The 22,413-nt window shown below is 38.6% G+C and overlaps 1 protein-coding gene across 34 annotated transcripts in view; it reads left to right on the top strand.

The window, feature by feature from the left end:
• The window catches only part of PTPN13 (protein tyrosine phosphatase non-receptor type 13), a 209,702-nt gene that overhangs the window by 163,682 nt on the left and 23,607 nt on the right, over positions 1-22,413 (top strand). For 16 of the 34 annotated variants that reach the window (XM_081581496.1, XM_081581408.1, XM_081581443.1 and 13 more), the window contains 13 exons: positions 447-578; positions 1,823-1,916; positions 2,749-2,834; positions 3,770-3,923; positions 5,316-5,530; positions 5,635-5,733; positions 7,070-7,434; positions 8,645-8,828; positions 10,307-10,465; positions 11,439-11,610; positions 11,710-11,920; positions 13,842-13,912; positions 19,286-19,347. In XM_081581496.1, the coding sequence (XP_081437622.1) occupies positions 447-578; positions 1,823-1,916; positions 2,749-2,834; positions 3,770-3,923; positions 5,316-5,530; positions 5,635-5,733; positions 7,070-7,434; positions 8,645-8,828; positions 10,307-10,465; positions 11,439-11,610; positions 11,710-11,920; positions 13,842-13,912; positions 19,286-19,347 (2,004 nt within the window). Of the gene's footprint in view, positions 1-446; positions 594-1,822; positions 1,917-2,748; positions 2,835-3,769; positions 3,924-5,315; positions 5,531-5,634; positions 5,734-7,069; positions 7,435-8,644; positions 8,829-10,306; positions 10,466-11,438; positions 11,611-11,709; positions 11,921-13,841; positions 13,913-19,285; positions 19,348-22,413 lie in introns of all 34 variants that reach the window. The other 18 variants (XM_081581480.1, XM_081581373.1, XM_081581426.1 and 15 more) reach the window with 2 other exon arrangements.

Raw genomic sequence — 22,413 nt, 5'->3', positions numbered from 1 at the left:
GCCTATGTTTATATTGGATTTAAACATTAGCAATATGAACTTGAGGCCTACTCATCTTAAAGGCCCAAGTTAAAAGCTACTATATGATATATATGGATTTTTTTTTAAAAGGAAATAGAAATGCTTTCTAAGTTTGAGTGTATAAAAAGCACTGGATAAGGATTATGTAAAAGCCAAAGTTTGAACTGGATTCTGGGCTTCCCTCAGCCATATCTTTTACCTGAAGCAAGCCCTTTAGGCTCTAGATCTCAATTTCCACAGTTTTAAACTCGAAAGGCATTGGATTAGATGATCCTTAAGATCTTTTCCAGCCTTCATCATTTTTGAGTCTACTCTATCCTTTAATATCTTGCTTTTTCTTAATTTTTCAAAAAGAGAAAGATCTTCCATTAATAATTCAGTTTGACTCTAACAAGAAATGCTTTTGTTTGTTTTTCTTTGTTAAGGAATCTTCCTCCTCCATGAATACATCCAACAAAATGAATTTTAAAACTTTTCCTTCATCACCTCCTCAACCTGGAGATATCTTTGAGGTTGAACTGGCTAAAAATGATAACAGCTTGGGGATAAGTGTCACGGTACTGTTTGACAAGGTTTTCAAATGTTTTCTCTTCTCCATTTCCAGCAGCCTATCGTATGCCAATTTATTACTTGAATTATCTTGCTTCAAAAGGGAAACTTGTCAAATATTTGCAAAATTTTAAATTGAATTATATCTTAAGACTTTTTTAAAAAGCTTAAGTGTTCTAGTCACTTTTTCCTGTGGTTTAAAGGAAATTAGACAAATGCTGTTTTCCCCCAGAGATTTCATACTTGTTTAATCTGAATACAAGACTTGAAAAACATAAAATTGAGAAGTATGTCTTGTATATACTTGGCAGCTTCTGCATCGGCATGGAATAATTTTAACCACCTACATCATGAATAATTAAAGTCTAATATATATTCATATGCCCTTCACTTCATAATACATCTTGGCATATAAATATGATTAGTATCTTAATATTAGAAGTTCTCAAAAATATATGTAACGCTTTTAAAGAAGTTAAAATACGAGCATAGGCTATTTGATGAAATTGCTTTAGAATTCTATTAATATACTATACCCTAAAGTGTAATATTATTATTTATGAATTTGAAGGATTTTGTTATGAAAAGCCATTTAGAAATAACGTAGAAATAGCACTCTTAATGTATAGAGATCGAAAAGAAAACCTAATTTTCTATCAGTTCTCAATACTGTAACCCTTTTTATCTTGTCCATAACTTCTTTAGAATTTTATTATGTTCCTACCACAAAGGGAAATAAAAGCTGAATATCCACAAGAGATGGAGAATCTACTCATTAGATCTCATCTACTCTGTAGCACAACTTCTATACCAAAACCTTTTAAAATGAAAAAAAAATTTTCCCTTGACTCATGAGATTTGCTTTCAGATTACCAAATATGATCTAAAGTATATTACTCCATATGCTGTTTATTTCTGACAGTTATATTCTCACACTAATATTGCATAGCTGGATTTTGCTTGCCGTTTGTGCCTAATGCATGGTGTAGGCTTCTAAAATGAAGAGCACTCCCTCATCCAGGCAAAGATCTGGCATGTGGTTATTTTCTTTATAAACAATGTTTCTAAAAAGTAGCTGCTTTCACTTTTGGAAAACTTACTAGAAATATTCTTGGGTATTGAAGTAAATGCATGTGCTAATGTGATGCTGCTGCTTTGGCTGATGAATGGAATGCTTTCTAGGTCTCAGACCTGAAAGACGGAGTGTGACATTTTTCATATGACAAAATGTTATTTGTCCTTTTCCACTTAGGGAGGTGTGAATACCAGTGTCCGACATGGTGGCATTTATGTGAAAGCTGTTATTCCCAAGGGAGCAGCAGAGTCTGATGGCAGAATTCACAAAGGTAGAGTGTTTGTGGGTATGGGAATTACATAAGGATTATCATGTCAACAAATAAAGAAGAAATTGGAAAGTTGATAAAGACCTTCAAATTATTCATAATATAAAATAAGAACGTATTAGTTTAAGACTACAACGTGAAAAAGCTCCTTAATATGATTCCAAAAACTCTTATTTCCAGCTTATCCTCTGTGCCGTGCTTAGTCACTCACTCGTGTCTGACTCTTTGCGACCCCATGGACTGTAGCCCACCAGGCTCCTCTGTTCATGGGGATTCTCCAGGCAAGAATACTGGAGTGGGTTGCCATGCCCTCCTCCAGGGGATCTTCCCAACCCCAGGATCGAACCCAGGTCTCAGGAGTTGGAGGCAAATTCTTTACCATTTGAGCTACCAGGGAAGCCCATCCTCTATCTATTATCAGAAAATATCTTGTTTTAGTTCATGCTTTGTACTTTTTAAGAAGCAAATTTCCAGAGAATTGGAAAGGGGTAGTGCCCCTATAAAAACAATGACATCTGCATTTCTAATAAGAACTAACTAGGTTAGTTCTCTCCCATTACTCTGCATTTGTAGCTCACTGTGTCATTTTTTTCATAATTAATATTGATTTTATATATATATAATAACCAGTTTGAAAATATACCTAAGATTAGCTATAGAATTGAGAAAGGAATTAAGTATGTGTTAAAGAAACTCTATGACACACTTTTGTCCAGAATTTGTCTGAGTCTCTCCTTGAGCAAATTACTACAAAACAAGACCTTAAGGTATTAAAGAACATGTAGAATCCTTATTTTATGACTTGCTTCTTTCAACATTACTCCCTAATTTATAGGTGATCGTGTCCTCGCTGTCAATGGAGTTAGTCTAGAAGGGGCTACCCACAAGCAAGCTGTGGAAACACTGAGAAATACGGGACAGGTAAGAGATCATTATACCAGCCTTTTCTAGATACCTCGGAAGAACATAATAATGTGTGAATAATACCAATTTCACTGAGATCTCCAAATTTATTAGTCAAGAAACAAAGCCTGATTAATGTAAATAAACATGCTCATATTTTTTTCCTTCCAAATTGGGAAGCAGGTATTATGATTAGGATTTTAATTGTGGAAGCAGGCTTTCTATATCACATTTAGCCTTAATATCACCAGAGATCTGCCAGGAGGAAGGGGAGAGATTGCCTTAACATTTTTTTTTTTTTTTTCATAAACATTTACAAACACCTAGTGGTTTTCACTTCCAGGTATCCTTCAGCCCAAAGGATAAATTCACGTTGTTCTAATACGTTTTTAAGTCAGGGAGTTTACCAAATTACTTATAATAATCTTTATATTATTAGAATAATAGTGATTTTTTTCCATCTTTAATTGGAGGATAGTTGCTTTACAATATTGTGTTGGCTTCTGCCATGTATCAACATGAATCAGCCACAAGTATACATGTGTCCCCTGCCTCCTGAACCTCCCTTCCACCTCCCACCCCATCCCACCCCTCTATTTGTCACAGAGCTCTGGGTTAAGCTCCCTGTGCCCATACAGCAGCTTCCCAGTGGCTATCTGATTTTATTTTAGTATCTGAATTTTCTAAAATGTGTTTATATTGTTTTTATAATAGAATTTTTTGTTTCTAATCATTTATCTTCTTTATACAAAAAAAAATAAAAAAACGATTTTTGACATTTGTAGTCCCTTGCTTTTGTCTGTCTGTTTTTTCTTCCCCCTACTTGTGTTTTGGTAGACCAGAGAGTTACTTTAAATGATCTTATACCACCAACTGTACAAAGTCCTGAAAATTTATTTGCTTTCTTGTGTAACTTTCTTCTTAGTTAATAAGGCACTGTTCTATTTATACAGGTGGTTCATCTGTTGTTAGAAAAAGGACAGTCTCCAGCATCCAAAGAACATGTCCCCCAGTGTACCCTCTCAGATCCGGACACCCAAGGTCAAGCCCCAGAAAAAACGATGAAGAAAATGACTCATGTCAAAGACTACAGCTTTGTTACTGAAGGTCAGACCTTGGGAGGCTGTCATCTCACCTTAAACTTATTCCTGGATTATTCAAATTTTGATTTTTACATGTCGGATCATAATTCATACCGGGTCTCTTTATTCTTGTCAAGTATAAATAATAACCTGATGCAGCACTGTACTGAATTTAGGGGGTGGGAAAAAACACACATAGTCACAGTTCTTGAAGTCTGAAAGGCTTTGGCTAATGCAGTCAGGCACAGAACAGATTATGGTCACTTAATGGTGCCTAAAATAGTTGTAAAATTCAAAATAAAATTTGTAAGAGAAAAAAGTAAATATAAGTAGTTGCTAAGAAAGACTTCAAACCCATATGAAACCTTGACTCTTACATTTTCTATTTTTCTATTTGATTTTATGAACTTGTGAAGCTCACTTTGAATAGAAATTCACTAACAGTTCCCAGATACTAGTTCTCCTTACAAACTTTGCCAGCTAACTGGTAATAAAATTGGACATGCCACTAACTTGTAATAAAAAAAGGAAATCAAGACTAATGTAGTGAGTTTTTCATAAGGTTAAATGTATTCATAATACAAAAGTACTTTTCATTCTGGGTTTATCTGTCTTCCTTTTGATGGATATAAATGTCCTTTACTTTATAAATGGTGATGGTGGTACATAAGCATTGTTTTGTCTTTATTTTAGATTTTTCTTTGCTTATACAACTTTCAGCAACACTGAATTAGTCCGCAAAATAAGGAGAAAATATTAGCCCAACCTATATCATCTTTCCTGATTATGAAAATAAGATTAGCATATCCACTTAACCTTACTGCCTTCTGTTCTTCCATATTTCTTCCATTACTATGTCTTTAAATATGTTTCTTCATGCTTTCCTGGTTATTCTTTTAATTTCTTCTGTTGATGAGAATTTTATCATCACGCCTTACAGTTTTACTGAATTAAATTATATCTCACCTAAACATTAGGTCACCTGTCCACTTCCCCATAGCCCTTCTCTGTCATTTGTTTTGTTCTTCTTACCATCTCTCTCCCGTTTATGCCTGAATTTCTCTCATTGTCTCCTTTCTTGGATTTTCCCCTCTTTTTCTCTGTCATTCTGCAGTCTTATAAAAGATATGGAATTAAGACATAGTTTCATTTTTAGAACCTTTTTTTCAGAACCCACTTTTCTAATCAGGCAGCCTGTTAGTTCATGCAGCTCAGTTCAATAAGTTAAATTTTCTTAATAACAGAGTGTGAAATAGGATATGAATATAGAATAAGAGTGCAATAAGTTCATATAAAGCTGTGAATATGGTGGAAATGGGCTTTTTAAAAATGTATTCAAAAGTACATATGTTTATACACGCATATACAGAGAGAGCCTGTTAAGAATATTTACAATTTTTGATCCGTTTTTTTCCAGAGAATACATTTGAGGTGAAATTGCTGAAAAATAGCTCAGGCCTAGGATTCAGTTTTTCTCGAGAGGATAATCTTATACCCGAGCAAATGAACACCAGCATAGTAAGGGTTAAAAAGCTCTTTCCTGGACAGCCGGCTGCAGAAAGTGGACAAATTGATGTGGGAGATGTTATCTTGAAAGTGAATGGAGCCACTTTGAAAGGACTGTCTCAACAGGTGAGGCCCCAGCATGTGGAGTGCAGCATTTTAATGAGACAGATCGTCCTTCCAGAATGAAGTGGTTTAACCGTGTCTTCATTTCTCGTTCATGGTTCCCCCAGGAGGTCATATCCGCTCTCAGGGGAACGTCTCCAGAAGTATCCTTGCTCCTCTGTAGACCTCCACCTGGGGTGCTACCAGAAATTGACCCTGCTCTTTCGGTGAGACTGAGGAAAAATACTTTACACTATTATAGAATGTCAGCGGAGTGTTAGTGGTTTCATCATTGATTGATCTCCTGGGTTTTATCCTAGTTAATTCTTTAGCTAGGAGTATTATCTTACATGGGTCACATAACCTGTGAATGTATATTCAATGTTTATAATATAAAGTAATTTACTTTCTCTTCTCTCCCTTCTGATTCTAGGATTTGGGGAATTTATTTTCCGAACATAAGTAGAAAAAGACATAAAATATTGGTTACAAAAACCTTTTGTCCATTTCTTCATTGAATCAAATTTTAAAATATAATTCTCATTCTGAGCTAGTTTAGATGAAAATGAGGATTATTTAAGATTTTTTTTTGCCTTAATTTTTAATACTGGGAATCACAAAGTAGGCAATAGGTTTTGTCCAGTTCCCTCTCTTGTGTGAGGGAATAGCTAAAAGACCCTAAATCTATTTCGATGGTTATTTATAAATTGCATACTGGTAGTTAGGAACTCACACATAAGTGAATAATAAGCTAATTGAAAGCCTTTGGCCTATCTACTTAAAGTAGTGTTCCATTACCAATGAACGTGATCACTGGGTGTCAAAGACAGGAGTGTCTGGCCCCAGAAACTTTAACGCTTATACTGGGGAGAAGGAGGTAGTATTATAAAGACATTAACAGGGAACTAACATTTCTGTGAGGTGCATTATCAATAGCGTTTTAAGAGACTACATTGGTTTTAGGCATCAGATAGGAAGAACTGAGAAATTCTTTCAGTTCTTAAGTGTATAAGTTGATACAATGTTTCTGGAAAGCAATCTGGAAATATATAACAAGGCCTTTAAAAACATCTTATGTTCTGAATATAGAAAATTCTATTTCTATTACAGAAAATGGCAAGGAAATAATGAGAAACTCAGGTGAAAACCTACATACAAAGAAGTTACAGATTTCTATGAATAGTGAAAAGCTAGAAAGAAATCTATATCCAATAAAAAGCTGTAGCCCATTTTAAGATTATTATACAGTTTATGCAGTTGTTTGCAAAGTATGTTTAAGGATCTCAGAAAATACTCATGGCAGAAACCTAAATTTTGAAAGCAAGATACAAAGTACAATATATACTATGACTCTAATTCTGAATAAAAGTACAAGTTGTACAATATAAACAGTTGTTACTTTTACATACAATTTTTTTTCTCTAATGAGCATTAATTACTTTTATCAAAAAATTGAATATTTTAACAGGAAGTACTGATGTTTAATTTGTTCATTTTCACTTAAATGAAAATATAAGTTAATATAAGTTGTCACTGTGATCTTTTTAAATGTGTCCGTTACAGACCCCCCTGCACTCTCCAACACAAGTACCTCTGAACAACAGCAAACACCCTTCTCAGACAGCGTGTGCGGAGCAAGGCACCAGCTCAGATGAAAATGAGATGTCTGACAAAAACAGGAAACCATGCACGTCCCCATCCAGGAGAGACAGTTACAGTGACAGCAGTGGGAGTGGAGAAGATGACTTAGCGAAAGCTCCAGCAAAGATACCAAATATGAGCTGGAGTTCAGCTTTGCATCAGACTCTAAGCAACATGATGTCACAGGCACAAAATCATCACGACACACTCAGGAGTCAAGAAGATCCCATTTGTACCAAGTTTTACTATCCTCAGAAAATACCTAATAAGCCAGAACATGAGGGCAGGTATTGTCAATATTGGGCTTCGCTGGTAGCTCAGCTGGGAAAGAATCTGCCTGCAATGCAGGAGCTGCTGCTGCTGCTGCTAAGTCGCATCAGTCGTATCCGACTCTGTGCGATCCCATAGACGGCAGCCCACCAGGCTCCGCCGTCCCTGGGATTCTCCAGGCAAGAACACTGGAGCGGGTTGCCATTTCCTTCTCCCGTGCATGAAAGTAAAAATGAAAGTGAAGTCGCTCAGTCGTGTCCGACTCTTAGCGACCCCATGGACTGTAGCCTACCAGGCTCCTCCGTCCATGGGATTTTCAGGCAAGAGTACTGGAGTGGGGTGCCAGTTCCTTCTCCAATGCGTGAAAGTGAAAAGTGAAAGTGAAGTCACTCAGTCTGGTCCAACTCTTAGCGACCCCATAGACTGCAGTTTACCAGGCTCCTCTGTCCATGGGGTTTTCCAGGCAAGAGTACTGGAGTGGGTCACCAGTGCCTTCTCCAGCAATGCAGGAGACCCAGGTTCAATTCCTGGGTCAGGAAGATCCCGTGGAGAAGGGATAGTCTACCCTCCCCAGTATTCTTGGGCTTCCCTGTTGACTCCATCGGTAAAGAATCCGCCTGCAATGCGGGAGACCTGGGTTTGATCCCTGGGTTGGGAAGATCCCCTAGAGAAGGGCATAGCAACCCACTCCAGTATTCTTGCCTGGAGAATCCCCATGGACAGAGGAGCCTGGTGAGCTACATTCATGGGGTCGCAGAGAGTCCGACACAGCTGAGTGACTTTCATTTTCTTTCACTTTGTGTATATTCAGGTCCAACTGTATTTGTTCAGTTTTTTTATTGTTTTTTTTTTTTCTATGATGTCATCCAAAATAACTACAAGAGTAAGGCTCTGTATTTCTTCTTTTTTCTTATTATGTTGAAACACACATCAGGCTTCTGATAACATTAGCTTCAGCCTTAGCTCCAAAGTTAACAACTGGGAATCAAAAATATATTTATTTAACTTTTCTCACTGATTTGTGCAGCTTAAAGAGATTGACAGAGAAAAAAATCAGTAATATTAGCATATAACAGATGTGAAATAAATTCATAGTCCAGAATCAGACTAAAATGATCTCACTAAAAAGCAGACGTAAATGTTTGTTAAGCATTTTCTATCTGTGGTACAAACTTACTGTATTGGCATTGCAATGTGTTTGAAAATAGTCTCACTTTGTCTGTGTAGTAACCCTCCTTCCCCTCGACCACTGGATGTAACTCCTGGGCAGAGCTGTCAATCTCAATCAGAATCTGTTCCCATAAATGCAATGGATAAATATCATACGCATCACACTTCAGAACCAACTATACAAGAAAGCTTGACATCTTTGAAAAATGACTTGGAAAACCACCTTGAAGACTTTGAACTGGTGAGTTATTTCCTTTGTATGAAGAACATTCTGTATTTTCTCAAGTAAAATGTAGTTACACACAGCTTCCCTTCAGGGAAATTGCTGTCCTTTAGATCAGCCTCATATCTATGCTCAGTAAATAGACAACATATCTGCCATGTTTCTCTGCTAAGAATTCAAGGAAAAGACAAAAAGGCCTGGGTACACGTCCTGACTCTCCCAGTGACTTGCTGTAATTTGGCAGATGCTATGGATGACTTACTTAATTCTTCTGAGTTTTAGTAGTTTTAGCTGTAAAGTGGGACTAGTAACCTCATGGTATTGTGGTAAGAATTAAATGAAATAACATATATAGAGCACCTAGCCCAGTACCTATTATTTACCAAACTCTGACGAGTTACCTGTTTATTCTTTAATCAAGTTTGAATGTAATTTCATTCTCTTCCACACTGTTTTGTGTGTGCCTAAATGGAATCCTTTCCATTGTATTATACTAATAGCCCTAGAACTTCTAAACTTAAAAATTCACTTTGGAAGTCACATTTCTAATAAACATAATATCCCTTGGACATAAACAGCGATAGCACAGTCATCTGAAGAAAAAGAAAAAAATCTGAGTTTTGTCATTTCTGTCATTCTGTCTGACCACTTGGAGTTTTTAATTTCAAATGTAAAAAGTGAAAAATTTTTGTTTGAAAAAAAGTTTACAAAGTCTAAATTTTTTGGTAGTTCCAATTTTTGATAAATATAGTATTTTTGAATTTGAAAAAAAGAATGATATCCTTAACACCGATTCAAAGTCACCCTTTTAATACTTTTTTTGTTGTCTAAATAATAAATACTTGTTATAGAAAAGTTAGAAAACAAAGGAAAAGATTAAAACCATCACCAGTCAAAACCCATGAACACTTTAATCATTCCAGGCACTTTGTTTCCCTATAATTGTGTGTGTGTGGTGTGTGTGTGTGTGTGTGTGTGTGTGTAGCATCTACATCTTCAATTTCATTCTCAGCAGTAGAGTAAAAATAATCTTTGGATGATTTCCTTAGAAATCTGTCATCATGCCTATAAGCCCTAAGCAACCCTTGTGCCTCAGTTGAAATCTTAAAGAAAAATTTTTCATACAACTAAATACAGCAAGTTGTGATATTTAATCACCCAGACTTCATGTTTTTACCCAAGAAAAGCTTTCTTCTATTGCTCGTGGCATGGGTATTTGTTCTTGTTTATTCTGAAAATATAAGAATTGAAGCTTACATTCTGGGTCAGCTATCACCAGACAAGCACATAATGTTGAATTTAAACCCAACTTTTACTTTACATTGGCAGGCAGGAGGTTGGAGGGGTACCTTCTGTCTAGAACTGGACATACGTATCTGCCTTCTTCACTTGGGCAAGTTAAGCAACCTTTTAAGGTTTAGTTTTCTCCTGTGTTAATGAGGAGAAACTTTCTCTTTGTCTGTACAGCAAAATAGAATCACTGTTTCTTTCCTTAGGAGGTAGAACTCCTGATTACCCTAAATAAGTCGGAAAAAGGAAGCCTGGGCTTCACAGTAACCAAAGGCAATCAGAGCATTGGTTGTTATGTTCATGATGTCATTCAGGATCCAGCCAAAAGTGATGGGAGGCTGAGACCTGGGGACCGGCTCATCAAGGTAAGACATTTAAGCAGACTGTGTTCGTGCCAGTGTGGCTAGACAGGTGCTGCTAGTGGTAAAGAACCCACTGCCAATGCCGGAGACGCACATTCGCGATCCCTGGGTGGGGAAGACCCCCTGGAGTAGGGCATGGCAACCCACTCCAATATTCTTGCCTGGAGAATCCCATGGACACAGGAGCCTGGAGGGCTACAGTCCATAGGGTCTCAAAGAGTCGGACACGACTGAAGTGGCTGAGCATTGCAGCAGGGCCAGAGAACAAGCCAGTGCTGCAGAAGGAAGACCAAGAAGATTGAGTTGATATAATGCTCTATTTCTCCGTTTGGTTTATGTTTTCCTTCTCCACCTCTTAAAAATAAAGGCCTTTATATAGTCATAGTTTGGAAAGACTTTAAACAAGCAATCTTGAATCTCAGAAAGAGGAATTTTCTTAATTGCTCTAAGAATAAATTTTCTGTATTAGCAAAGTAATAACATCTGTATTAGCAATAGTAATAGCATTATTATTTCATTTATACTTACTTGGTCATTGTGCTTATGATTTCCACAGTAAAGATTATTAGTAAATTAGAGACTAGACTCTTTTTTTTTTTTTTGCTGCACTGGGGTCTTTGTTGCAGCACATGGGCTTTGCTCAGTGCAGCTTGCAGGCTTCTCATGTATGTGGCACATGGGCTTCTTCTCATTGCAGTGTGCAAGTTCTTTAGTAGTAGAGCACAGACTTCATTGCCCCGTGGCATGTGGGATCTTAGTTCCCCCACCAGGGATCAAACCCGTGTCCCCTACATTGCAAGGCAGATTCTTAACCACTGGACCACCAGGGAAGTGTCCCTAGAGACCACCCTTCATTGTGAATCTCTTACTGGCTAAAGTAGATTATATGGAATGTTAGGGAAATTACTGTATTTTGTCAGAAACTCCTGTGTTCCAAAAACTGTAATCCCACTTTGGCCCTTTCTCTTCTCTGTAGGTTAATGATACAGATGTTACAAACATGACTCACACAGATGCAGTGAACCTACTCCGAGCTGCGCCCAGGACAGTCAGATTAGTTCTTGGCCGAGTTCTGGAATTACCCAGGATGCCCGTGCTGCCTCATTTGCTACCTGACATCACATTTACGTGCAACAAAGAGGAGTTGGGTAATGCAAGTTCAAGCTTTGTGCAGTGTGACTTTTCTTGGATAGATTAAAAGTACATACTGTTAAGGCTAAGGAAACATATTTTTCTATTTCCTGAAGGTTTTTCCTTATCTGGAGGTCGTGACAGCCTTCATCAAGTGGTGTATGTTAGTGATATCGATCCAAGGTCAATCGCAGCCACAGAGGGTAATCTCCAGCTCTTAGACATCATCCATTATGTGAACGGAGTCAGTGCACAAGGAATGACTCTGGAGGAAGCTAAGAGAACGTTAGACATGTCACTTCCTTCAGTGGTGCTGAAAGCTACAAGGTACTCCACAGTTATTCATGGTTTTTTGTGTGTGCACACATGCATTTCAGGCCATAAGATTCTCTTAAAGATATTCCTGAATTAGTAATTCACAGACTAAATGGATGGAGAATTAGTAAAGATTACGTATTTCCTTTATGTTAGTCAGATGGCTGTGTCAGTTCATGGCTCATATGCATCCCACACTGTCCAGACCAATCTTCAGACAAGTCTCACTGTTCGTAGTAGTAAAGCAAGGACTGTACACTGATTGCCTTAGACCTAAATTCAGGCAGGTCTTGCTAAGGCAAAGGAATGAGAATATATTGGTTGGCCCTGGGAAGTCCTGGCCGATTCCCAGAGCTGGAACACGGTCCGTCCTACCAGAACCTCATGTCTCCAACCAATGAGGCATAGACTGTCACATCCACTATACCTCCTGACCATTTCCCATTACAAGAAATGCTAACAGCAACTAAATAAATTTTTTTTAAATGTATGTATTAGTGTCTTGCTATCAAAGGACTACAAATTTAGTGGCTTAAACCAATACAAGTTAATTATCTTAACAGTTCTGGAAGCCAGAAATATAAAATGGTCCCACTGGGTTAAAAATCGAAGTGTTAGCAGAGCTGCATCCCTTCCAAAGGAGAAGATCCATCTCCTTGCCTTTTTCACCTTTTAGACATTGGCCATCTTTCTTGGCTCATAGCCCTCAGTCATCTTTAAAGCCAGCGATCACAGCACCCTTGGTCGTCATATCTGTTTGACTCTGATATTCCTACCTTCCTGTTTAACTTATAAGGACCCTTGTGATTACATTAGATAATCCAGGATAATCTCTTTGTCTTTAGATCTTTAATTTACTCACTCCTGCAAAATTCCTTTTGCCATGCAAGATAACATATTCAAAAGTTCTGGGGATTATAATGCAGACATCTTTTGAGCCATTACTCTACCTTCCACATGGACATGAACCCAGGCTTTCTAGATTACAGTCTTACATTATATAAAAGAAAACTTCACATTTGTGTCTGTGACACAGGGTGAACTTATAGTATGTATTCCACAATATAGAAACAATTAATAAATCATTTGATCATAAGCCTATTTCTCCTTCTGAACCTTTAAATTAGATTGTATACTTTTCCCCTTGAACATGATTCCTGACCAATTTCCCTCAATATTTCTAAAAATTAGATGGCCTACAGTTATTTTCATAAGTATAGCTGAATGTTAATTAGTGGAGGAGAGAAGTGTTCAGACAACCTGGGAAAATGTTTTCCTGATTCTACTAACCACAGGTCTAGAATTTTTTGCCTCCAAATTACTAGAGCATCTCTTGAAAAAGAAAGTGGAAGTGTTGGTCACTCTGTTGTGTCCAACTCTTTGTGACCCCATGGACTGACTGTAGCCTGCCACGCTCCTCTGTCCACAGAATTCTCCAGGCAAGAATGCTGGAGTGGGTTGCCATTTCCTGCTCCAAGAGATCTTCCCAACCCAGGGATCAAACCCAGGTCTCCCACATTGCAGATAGATTCTTTACCATCTGTGCCACCAGAACATCCCTTTCCCCAGGTCTAAAATCAGTTTGTTTCATCTTTCTACTTTCATCTCTGCTGAAGTCACTAAAGATACAGTAGTAGTCCCAATTACCTTCCCCTTCATCCTGCTTCCAGCTACAAACTAGCCAGTTATTATTTTATTATTTAAAGAAGTGATTCTTAATCTTTTTCCAGTCACGAATATCTCCTTCCAGCATATATAGATGAAGACTGATAAAATCTTGTCTACAGCTTCAGAAAGTACCTAGACCCCTGAAACCCATTCAAAATAAAACTCGAGGCTAAATGGTTAACAGATAGTTTGAAGGATACTTAAGCAAATATCTTAAATAATTTGCAATTTTGTTTTCTTTCTTTTTCTGTTTTAAACAACACAGAGATGGTCATCCAGTGGTTCCCAGTTCCAAGAGGTCTGCTCTTTCAGCTTCAAAGTCAGCCAAAGCCAATGGTAAGGATACAGTGATTTTTTTTTTTATGATACAAGTAGTTATGGAGAGGTAACTATCTTTTCCCAAAAGCAAGTTTGGGTACTATCACTAAAGTGTTCTATTGCCCTTCCAGACTATTTTGCAGAATCTAAGTGAAAAAGTGACATTTAAATAAAAGCTTGTCTAAAATTCAATGCATTATAGGAAAGAGTGGAGCAGCATGGACCCTAGGATTTAAAGCTAGACAGACCTGAGTTCATTAGGTCCTGTGTAACCTTACCAAGTTACTTATATGTCACTTACTTAGTTACATATCTAAGCCTCTATTTTCTACCAGAGAGGTAAGAAGATTATTATATAAGTATCTACTTTATAAGGTTATAATGAGGCATAAATACAATAATATGTCAACTTATTACAGTGATTGTCACATAATAATTTATTCAGGCAGTTACTGAATTTCTTTTCTGTGCCAGGCAGAGTTCTGGGCGTTGTGAGTATAGCAATGAGTAAACAAAGTATCTGTCTTATAATCTAGCATAGTAATAGAAATTATAGTATTAATAGTGGTGGCAGCAGTTAATATTAATTTACTGCTTTTTCTGGACTAAGCATTCTTCCAGGTGCTCAGATACTCACAACAACCCTGTGAGACTGTTATATCCTCCTTCTATAGAAGTGACAACCGAGGCACTGAAAAGTCTGACAGCTTGCCCAAGCTCAAAGGGTAAATAAATAGTCCAGGCAGAATTTAAACGTAGGATGTCTGACTCCATGCTCTCATTTACATAATCAGGTAAATGTAGCTTTTATTGGCAGTATTCATATCATACAAGAACCTTGCTGCTGCTGCCGCTGCTAAGTCGCTTCAGTCGTGTCCGACTCTGTGCGACCCCATAGACGGCAGCCCACCAGGGTCCCCTGTCCCTGGGATTCTTCAGGCAAGAACACTGGAGTGGGTTGCCATTTCCTTCTCCAGTGCATGAAAGGGAAAAGTGAAAGTGAAGTCGCTCAGTCGTGTCCAACGCTTAGCGACCCCATGGACTGTAGCTTACCAGGCTCCTCCGTCCATGGAATTTTCCAGGCAAGAGTACTGGAGTGGGGTGCCACTGCCTTCTCCGATAAGAATGTTAGGCACAGGGGAATGTGGTCAAACTTAGAATGTTTGAAATGTAAATCCAGTACTTTTTAATAGAGCTAAACTTCTAGGGTATTTGGCCACCACCATGCTCAGAAGCTCAGTTGTGTCCAACTCTTTGCAACCCCATACACTGTAGCCCACCAGGCTCCTCTGTCCATGGGATTGTCCAGACAAGAATACTGGAGTAGGTTGCCATTTCGTTTTCCAGGGGATCTTCCCTACTCAAGGATCGAATCTGGGTCTCTTGCTTTGCAGGCAGATTCTTTACCAACTGAGCCACCAGGGAAGCCCAGTAGTATCTAAGTACCAAGACAGCTCAGAGAGATCTGACAGCTGCAGCCTTGGTTTGATTATCTTCTGAAAGCTTAAGCATGTCTGTTTCTCTCCTCCTCTGTTGTTATCTTGAATGCCTTCGGGGCCCTTCCTGCTGCTCTCTGATAATTCTGGTTCACAGCAGAGTCAGACTACTTCACACAGCAGTCAGGAGAGCATTTGTTAGTGACCTCTGAGACGACCGTAACTTTCAAGACTGAGGAAAGTAGCTGTGCCCTGCCCTCCTTGTGGGAGAAGGCAGTGGCACCCCACTCCAGTCCTCTTGCCTGGAAAATCCCATGGACGGAGGAGCCTGGTGGGCTGCAGTCCATGGGGTCGCTAAGAGTCAGACACGACTGAGCGACTTCACTTTCACTTTTCCCTTTCATGCACTGGAGAAGGAAATGGCAACCCACTCCAGTATTCTTACCTGGAGAATCCCAGGGATGGCGGAGCCTGGTGGGCTGCCGTCTATGGGGTCGCACAGAGTTGGACACGACTGAAGCGACAATTCAGACTTAAATTGAAGAAAGTAGGGAAAACCACTAGACCATTCAGGTATGACCTAGATCAAATCCCTTATGAGTATACAGTGGAAGTGACAAATAGATTTAAGGGACTAGACCTGATAGACAGAATGCCTGATGAACTATGGACAGAGGTTCGTGACATTGTACAGGAGACAGGGATCAAGAAAATCCCCATGGAAAAGAAATGCAAAAAAGCAAAATGGCTGTCTGAGGAGGCCTTACAGATAGCTGGGAAGAGAAGAGAAGCGAAAAGCAAAGGAGAAAAGGAAAGATATTCTCATCTGAATGCAGAAGAGTTCCAAAGAATAGCAAGGAGAGATAAGAAAGCCTTCCTCAGCGATCAGTGCAAACAAATAGAGTAAAACAACAGATTGGGAAAGACTAGAGACCTCTTCAAGAAAATTAGAGATACCAAGGGAACATTTCACGCAAAGATAGGCTCGATAAAGGACAGAAATGGTATGGACCTAACAGAAGCAGAAGATATTAAGAAGAGGTGGCAAGAATACACAGAAGAACTGTACAAAAAAGATCTTCATGACACAGATAATCACGATGGTGTGATCACTCACCTAGAGCCAGACATCTTGGAATGTGAAGTCAAGTGGGCCTTAGAAAGCATCACTACGAACAAAGCTAGTGGAGGTGATGGAATTCCAGTTGAGCTATTTCAAATCCTCAAAGGTGATGCTGTGAAAGTGCTGCACTCGATATGCCAGCAAATTTGGAAAACTCAGCAGTGGCCACAGGACTGGAAGAGGTCAGTCTTCGTTCCAATCCCAAAGAAAGGCAATGCCAAAGAATGCTCAAACTACCGCACAATTGCACTCATCTCACATGCTAGTAAAGTAATGCTCAAAATTCTCCAAGCCAGGCTTCAGCAATACGTGAACCATGAACTTCCAGATGTTCAAGCTGGTTTTAGAAAAGGCAGAGGAACCAGAGATCAAATTGCCAATATCCGCTGGATCATCGAAAAAGCAAGAGAGTTCCAGAAAAACATCTATTTCTGCTTTATTGACTATGCCAAAGCCTTTGACTGTGTGGATCACAATAAACTGTGGAAAATTCTGAAAGAGATGGGAATACCAGACCATCTGACCTGTCTCTTGAGAAACCTGTATGCAGGTCAGGAAGCAACAGTTAGAACTGGACATGGAACAACAGACTGGTTCCAAATAGGAAAAGGAGTCCGTCAAGGCTGTATATTGTCACCCTGCTTATTTAACTTATATGCAGAGTACATCATGAGAAACGCTGGGCTGGAAGAAACACAAGCTGGAATCAAGATTGCCGGGAGAAATATCAATAACCTCAGATATGCGGATGACACCACCCTTATGGCAGAAAGTGAAGAAGAACTAAAGAGCCTCTTGATGAAGGTGAAAGAGGAGAGTGAAAAAGTTGGCTTAAAGCTCAACATTCAGAAAACTAAGATCATGGCATCTGGTCCCATCACTCCATGGGAAATAGATGGGGAAACAGTGGAAACAGTGTCAGACTTTACTTTTTTGGGCTCCAGAATCACTGCTGATGGTGACTGCAGCCATGAAATTAAAAGACGCTTACTACTTGGAAGGAAGGTTATGGCCAACCTAGATAGCATGTTTAAAAGCAGAGACATTACTTTGCCAACAAAAGTCCGTCTAGTCAAGACTATGGTTTTTCCAGTGGTCATGTATGGATGTGAGAGTTGGACGGTGAAGAAAGGTGAGTGCCGCAGAATTGATGCTTTTGAACTGTGGTGTTGGAGAAGACTCTTGAGAGTTTCTTGGACTGCAAGGAGATCCAATCAGTCCATCCTAAAAGAGATCAATCCTGGGTGTTCATTGGAAGGTCTGATGTTGAAGCTGAAACTCCAATACTTTGGCCACCTCATGCGAAGGGTTGACTCATTGGAAAAGACCCTAATGCTGGGTAGGATTGGGGGCGGGAGGAGAAGGGGACGACAAAGGATGAGATGGTTGGATGGCATCACCGACTCGATGAACATGGGTTTGGGTAGACTCCGGGAGTTGGTGATGGACAGAGAGGCCTGGCGTGCTGCAATTCATGGGGTCGCAGAGAGTCAGACACGACTGAGCGACTGAACTGAACTGAAGCGACTTTAGCAGCAGCAGCAGCAGCCCTCCTTGTAGAAACGGCCTCGTAATCTGTCTTTACAGGATTCTCTGACCTAATTTCTTTATGAATTCTGAAAAATCATGTAGTATCATTCATAGGAATTCTCTTGCAGTGATGAATATGTAAAATGGTACAACCATTTTGGAAAGCAGTTTGCCAATTTCTTAAAAATTTAAACATACCTACCATGTGATCCAGCGATTCCACTTCTTTGTTTACTCAGAAGAAGAGAAAGCATATATCCAGACACAAAAACTTGTCCAGGAATTTTTTTAGCAGCTTTCTTTGTAACTACCAAAATCAGAAACCACTTAAATGACCAAGAACTGTTGAATGAATAACCGTTTGTATAAACAGCCTATGAAAAAACCCTGATGAATTTTTTGGCCAACCTAATAATATATTCAAACAGTAGAATATTACTCAGCAATAAAAAATGAATAGACTGCTGATACATGCAACAACATAATTAAAATAAACAAAATAGGTATGCTGAATGAAAGAAGCCAAACAAAAAAGAATTCATATTGTATTATTCAGTTTATACAAAACTGTACAAAAAGTTAATCTGTAGTGACAAAGCAGATCAGTGGTTGCCTGAGGACCAAGGGTGTGAGAGAGGGGACAGGGGAGAGATTGCAAATAATAAACTGTTTGTTTCATACCATTACAATATGATTTCCTTTGAACGAGTGGTTCAATTTTGGTACCCTGTTTAATTATTTTTCCTGGCAGTTTAATAAAGTATCTCCTAGAAATAATCTAATTTTTTAAAATACATAGATTTTTAACTATAGAGGAAACAATCTCATTTTTAATATATGTATTGAATTTTTGTGCTGAGGGCTAAGAGTTAAAATCAGCATTTGGTTTAGAAACATAGTCTCCAGTTGTATCCATACTTACTTTTCTGTGTTAAATCGATAGTCTTTGTGAAATGAGATAAAGGATCTGCTATCTTTCCAGTGACTGTAGTTCAGCACCTACGATGTCTCTCCCATTTAGTTGGGAAAATCTATATTCAGTTTCAAATACTGGAAACATTTAGACCAAACTGAGCTTTTATACCAACTGTTTTTTTTTTTTTTTTTTTAAGAAAAATAGTTCACTTTGTCCTTGGAATAAACCCTCCTCTAACATTTGATTCTATCTAGTTGACTTTAAATCACATGGTGTTATGACCTCTCGGTATATTAATAAAAATAAGAACATGCACATAAATTGTGGCTCTTCTTTCACTATTTTCCCTAATGTGGCTCATCTTTTTCTTTCTGTTCTTCCTTCAGGTCCTCACATTGTGGAGCCTTGTGGCAAACCTGCACTCACACCTAATAACTCGTTCTCCAAGGTAAGTGAAAGACCACTTTCTTTAGATACGTGTGTTGATTTTAGATACATGTACATAGTGAGCAGATTTTCTTTTCTTGGGCTCCAAAATCACTGCAGATGGTAACTGCAGCCGTGAAATTAAACGACACTTGCTCTTTGGAAAGAAAGCTAGACAAACCTAGACAGCGTGTTAAAAAACAGAGACATCACTTAGCCGACACAGGTCCGTCTTGTCAAAGCTGTGGTTATACCAGTAATTGTGTATGGATGTGAGAAAGTGCAAGTCGCTCGGTCGTGTCCGACTCTTTGCGACCCCATGGACTATACAGTCCATGGAATTCTCCAGGCCAGAATACTGGAGTGGGTAGCCTTTCCCTTCTCCAGAGGATCTTCCCAACCCAGGGATCGAACCCAGGTCTCCCGCATTACAGGCGGATTCTTTACCAGCTGAGCTACAAGGGAAGCCTATGGATGTGAGAGTTGGATCATATAGAAGGTTGAACACCAAAGAATTGATGCTTTCAAATTGTGGTTCTAGAGAAGACTCTTGAGAGTCTCTTGGATTGCAAGGAGATCAAACCAGTCAATCCTAAAGGAAACAACCCTGAATATTCATTGGAAGGACTGATGCTGAAGCTGAAGCTCCAATACTTTGGCCACCTGATGTGAAGAGCCAACTCATTAGAAAAGACCCTGATGCTGCAAAAGATTGAGGGCAAGAGGAAAAGGGGGCAGCAGAAGATGAGATGGTTAGATAGCATTACCAACTCAACGGACATGAACTTGCACAAACTCCAGAAGATAGTGAAGGACAGGGAAGCCTGTTGTGCTGCAGTCCATGGGGTCACAAAGAGTCAGACATGACTTAGCGACCGAACAACAACAGCAATAGGATTTAGTAAGTAACTCACACAGTCGAAAGCCCACACACAAGTAACCCTTCATCATCGGGCACACATTCAGCTCTTAAATAGGCTAATTACTTATATAAAGCTTTAGTGCTGGGATTTTTTTTGATTAACGTGCACAGTTCTTTTGGTTCTCTCCTAGATATCCAGAAGAGAAGAATGTAGTTAAGAGTGGGTTAATGTTGACCAGCAGTGACTCTCAAATGAAAAATCTCTGCTGCTAATACAGCAAAACTGGAGTGGCAAAAGATACAGGCTTACTTGTTTTTTGAAAGACATAGAAAATGCTTCACTACATAATAAAATGAAAGAACCTAAATCATTTAAGATTAGGATAGAGAAATCTGGAGGTAATTTAACAAAACTGTTTTAATATGTAATTAAATTCCACTTTCCAGTTCTTTATTTAAGGCTACATGTATGCCCATTTGTCTGGTTAACATTTCTTTTGACTTTCTGGCATGTAATGTATGGGACTTCCTAGGTGGCACGGTGGTAAAGAATCCGCCTGTGTCCATGCAGCAGACACAAGAGGTGTGGATTCAGTCCCTCTGTAGGGAAGATCCCCTGGAGAAGGAAATGTTCTTGCCTGGGAACTTCCATGGACAGAAGAACTTGGCAGGCTACAGTCCATGGGGTCATGGAGAGTCAGGACACAACTGAGCAGACACACACGCAGTGTACACAGCTCACAGCTGCATCTTTATTTTGCGGAATTGTTTTATCTCAGACACATCCTGTACAGTCTCTTCTGAACCTCAGTACTTGAATGTTTTTCCTTGTAAAATCCAGACCTGAGGCATTTCCCTCCTAGTAATCTGAAAATCTTGTCAGCTCAAAAAGATTTCTGGGAGCGAGCTGGGTTTAGTGCAGGAAGAGAAAATTAATTTACTGACCAGAAGCCCCAAATTCCATGCCTTTCATCTCACTGCGTTGTCTCGAACTTGTGACATGGTTTAGCATGTCAAATGATTAGGACACAAAAATAAAACTTTCTTAGTGTCTGTATGTTGGTAGATTGAGACATGGCTACACATTATGTTTTGTTTATTCAGAAGGTCTCCAATTTCACACAGCTGAGGCAACTGAATTTCCATGTATTTCTAGTGTTAGTCATGCCAGTTAGTACTGCTTGTTTTCTTTGTAAATATCACCATGTTGTTGAAAGGGAGAAAGGATAGAGTTTCTGTTTAAATTAACATAAAACTCTAGAAATTAGAACTTTTGTTATTTGTGATTGCAAACATTTTTGTTGGAATTAAAATCTTCCAGGAAGGCTCCCAAATGATATTCGGTCCTTGAATACTAATGTCTATACTATGAATTTCTCATGTAGAACAGAGTTTTACAATCCAATGACATTTTTGACTTTATGTAACCACTATTTGAGGCTTCTCATATGGCTCAGTGGTAAAGAATCTGCCTACCAAGCAGGAGATGAAGGTTCAGTCCCTGGATTGGGAAGATCCCCTGGAAGAAGAAATGGCAAACCACTCCAGTATTCTTACCTGGAGAATCCAACTGGCAAAGGAACCTGCCAGGCTACTGTCCATGGGGTCGCAAAGAGTTGGACTGGGTGACTAAAGAACAACAGCAGCAACCACTATTTATGGAAATAACTTTATCCTTGCATCTAGTATCCTTTTTATTTTAATTTAAAAAGTAAAATCTTTAGAGCAAACTTTTTATTTGTATAAATTATTTTCATTTATTCAAGTCACTTAATTTTGCATTTTTTCCCCTAATCATCTTTCTTTTTATAGGTTGCATGCCATGAAGTGCTTCACAATTAACCATTAAATTTTATAAATTGCATTCCATTTAATAATTACTTTATAGTTACAAATCCATTGCTCTTTTCCTGGAGCCAAGATAAAATTTAGATTTGAAAATCTTTACAGTCAACAGTTGATCAGGTCACTAAATCGAAGACTGTGCCCATGAAACAACTTCACAGATACTTAAAAGATTGACTTTTTTTCCATTTCCCTCAACTTCTAAGTTTAGTAGTACTATTTAACTTTTCTGAAAAATTGTATGGAAGATAAGTCCCATAAAATATGCTTTAAAAAGAGATTCTGTAGTCAAGTAAGTTTAGGAAATAGTACACAATGCATTTATCCTCTGACAACTCACAGCTTATATTAGTAAGCATCATGAGAATTCTTGAAATAAAA

The sequence above is a fragment of the Giraffa tippelskirchi genome, chromosome 1, assembly GCF_054371585.1.
Source record: "Giraffa tippelskirchi isolate mGirTip1 chromosome 1, T2T-mGirTip1v1.2.pri, whole genome shotgun sequence".
Lineage (NCBI taxonomy): Eukaryota > Metazoa > Chordata > Mammalia > Artiodactyla > Giraffidae > Giraffa > Giraffa tippelskirchi.
Note: the sequence above shows the minus strand (reverse complement) of the source record. Positions and strands in the feature narration are given on the sequence as shown.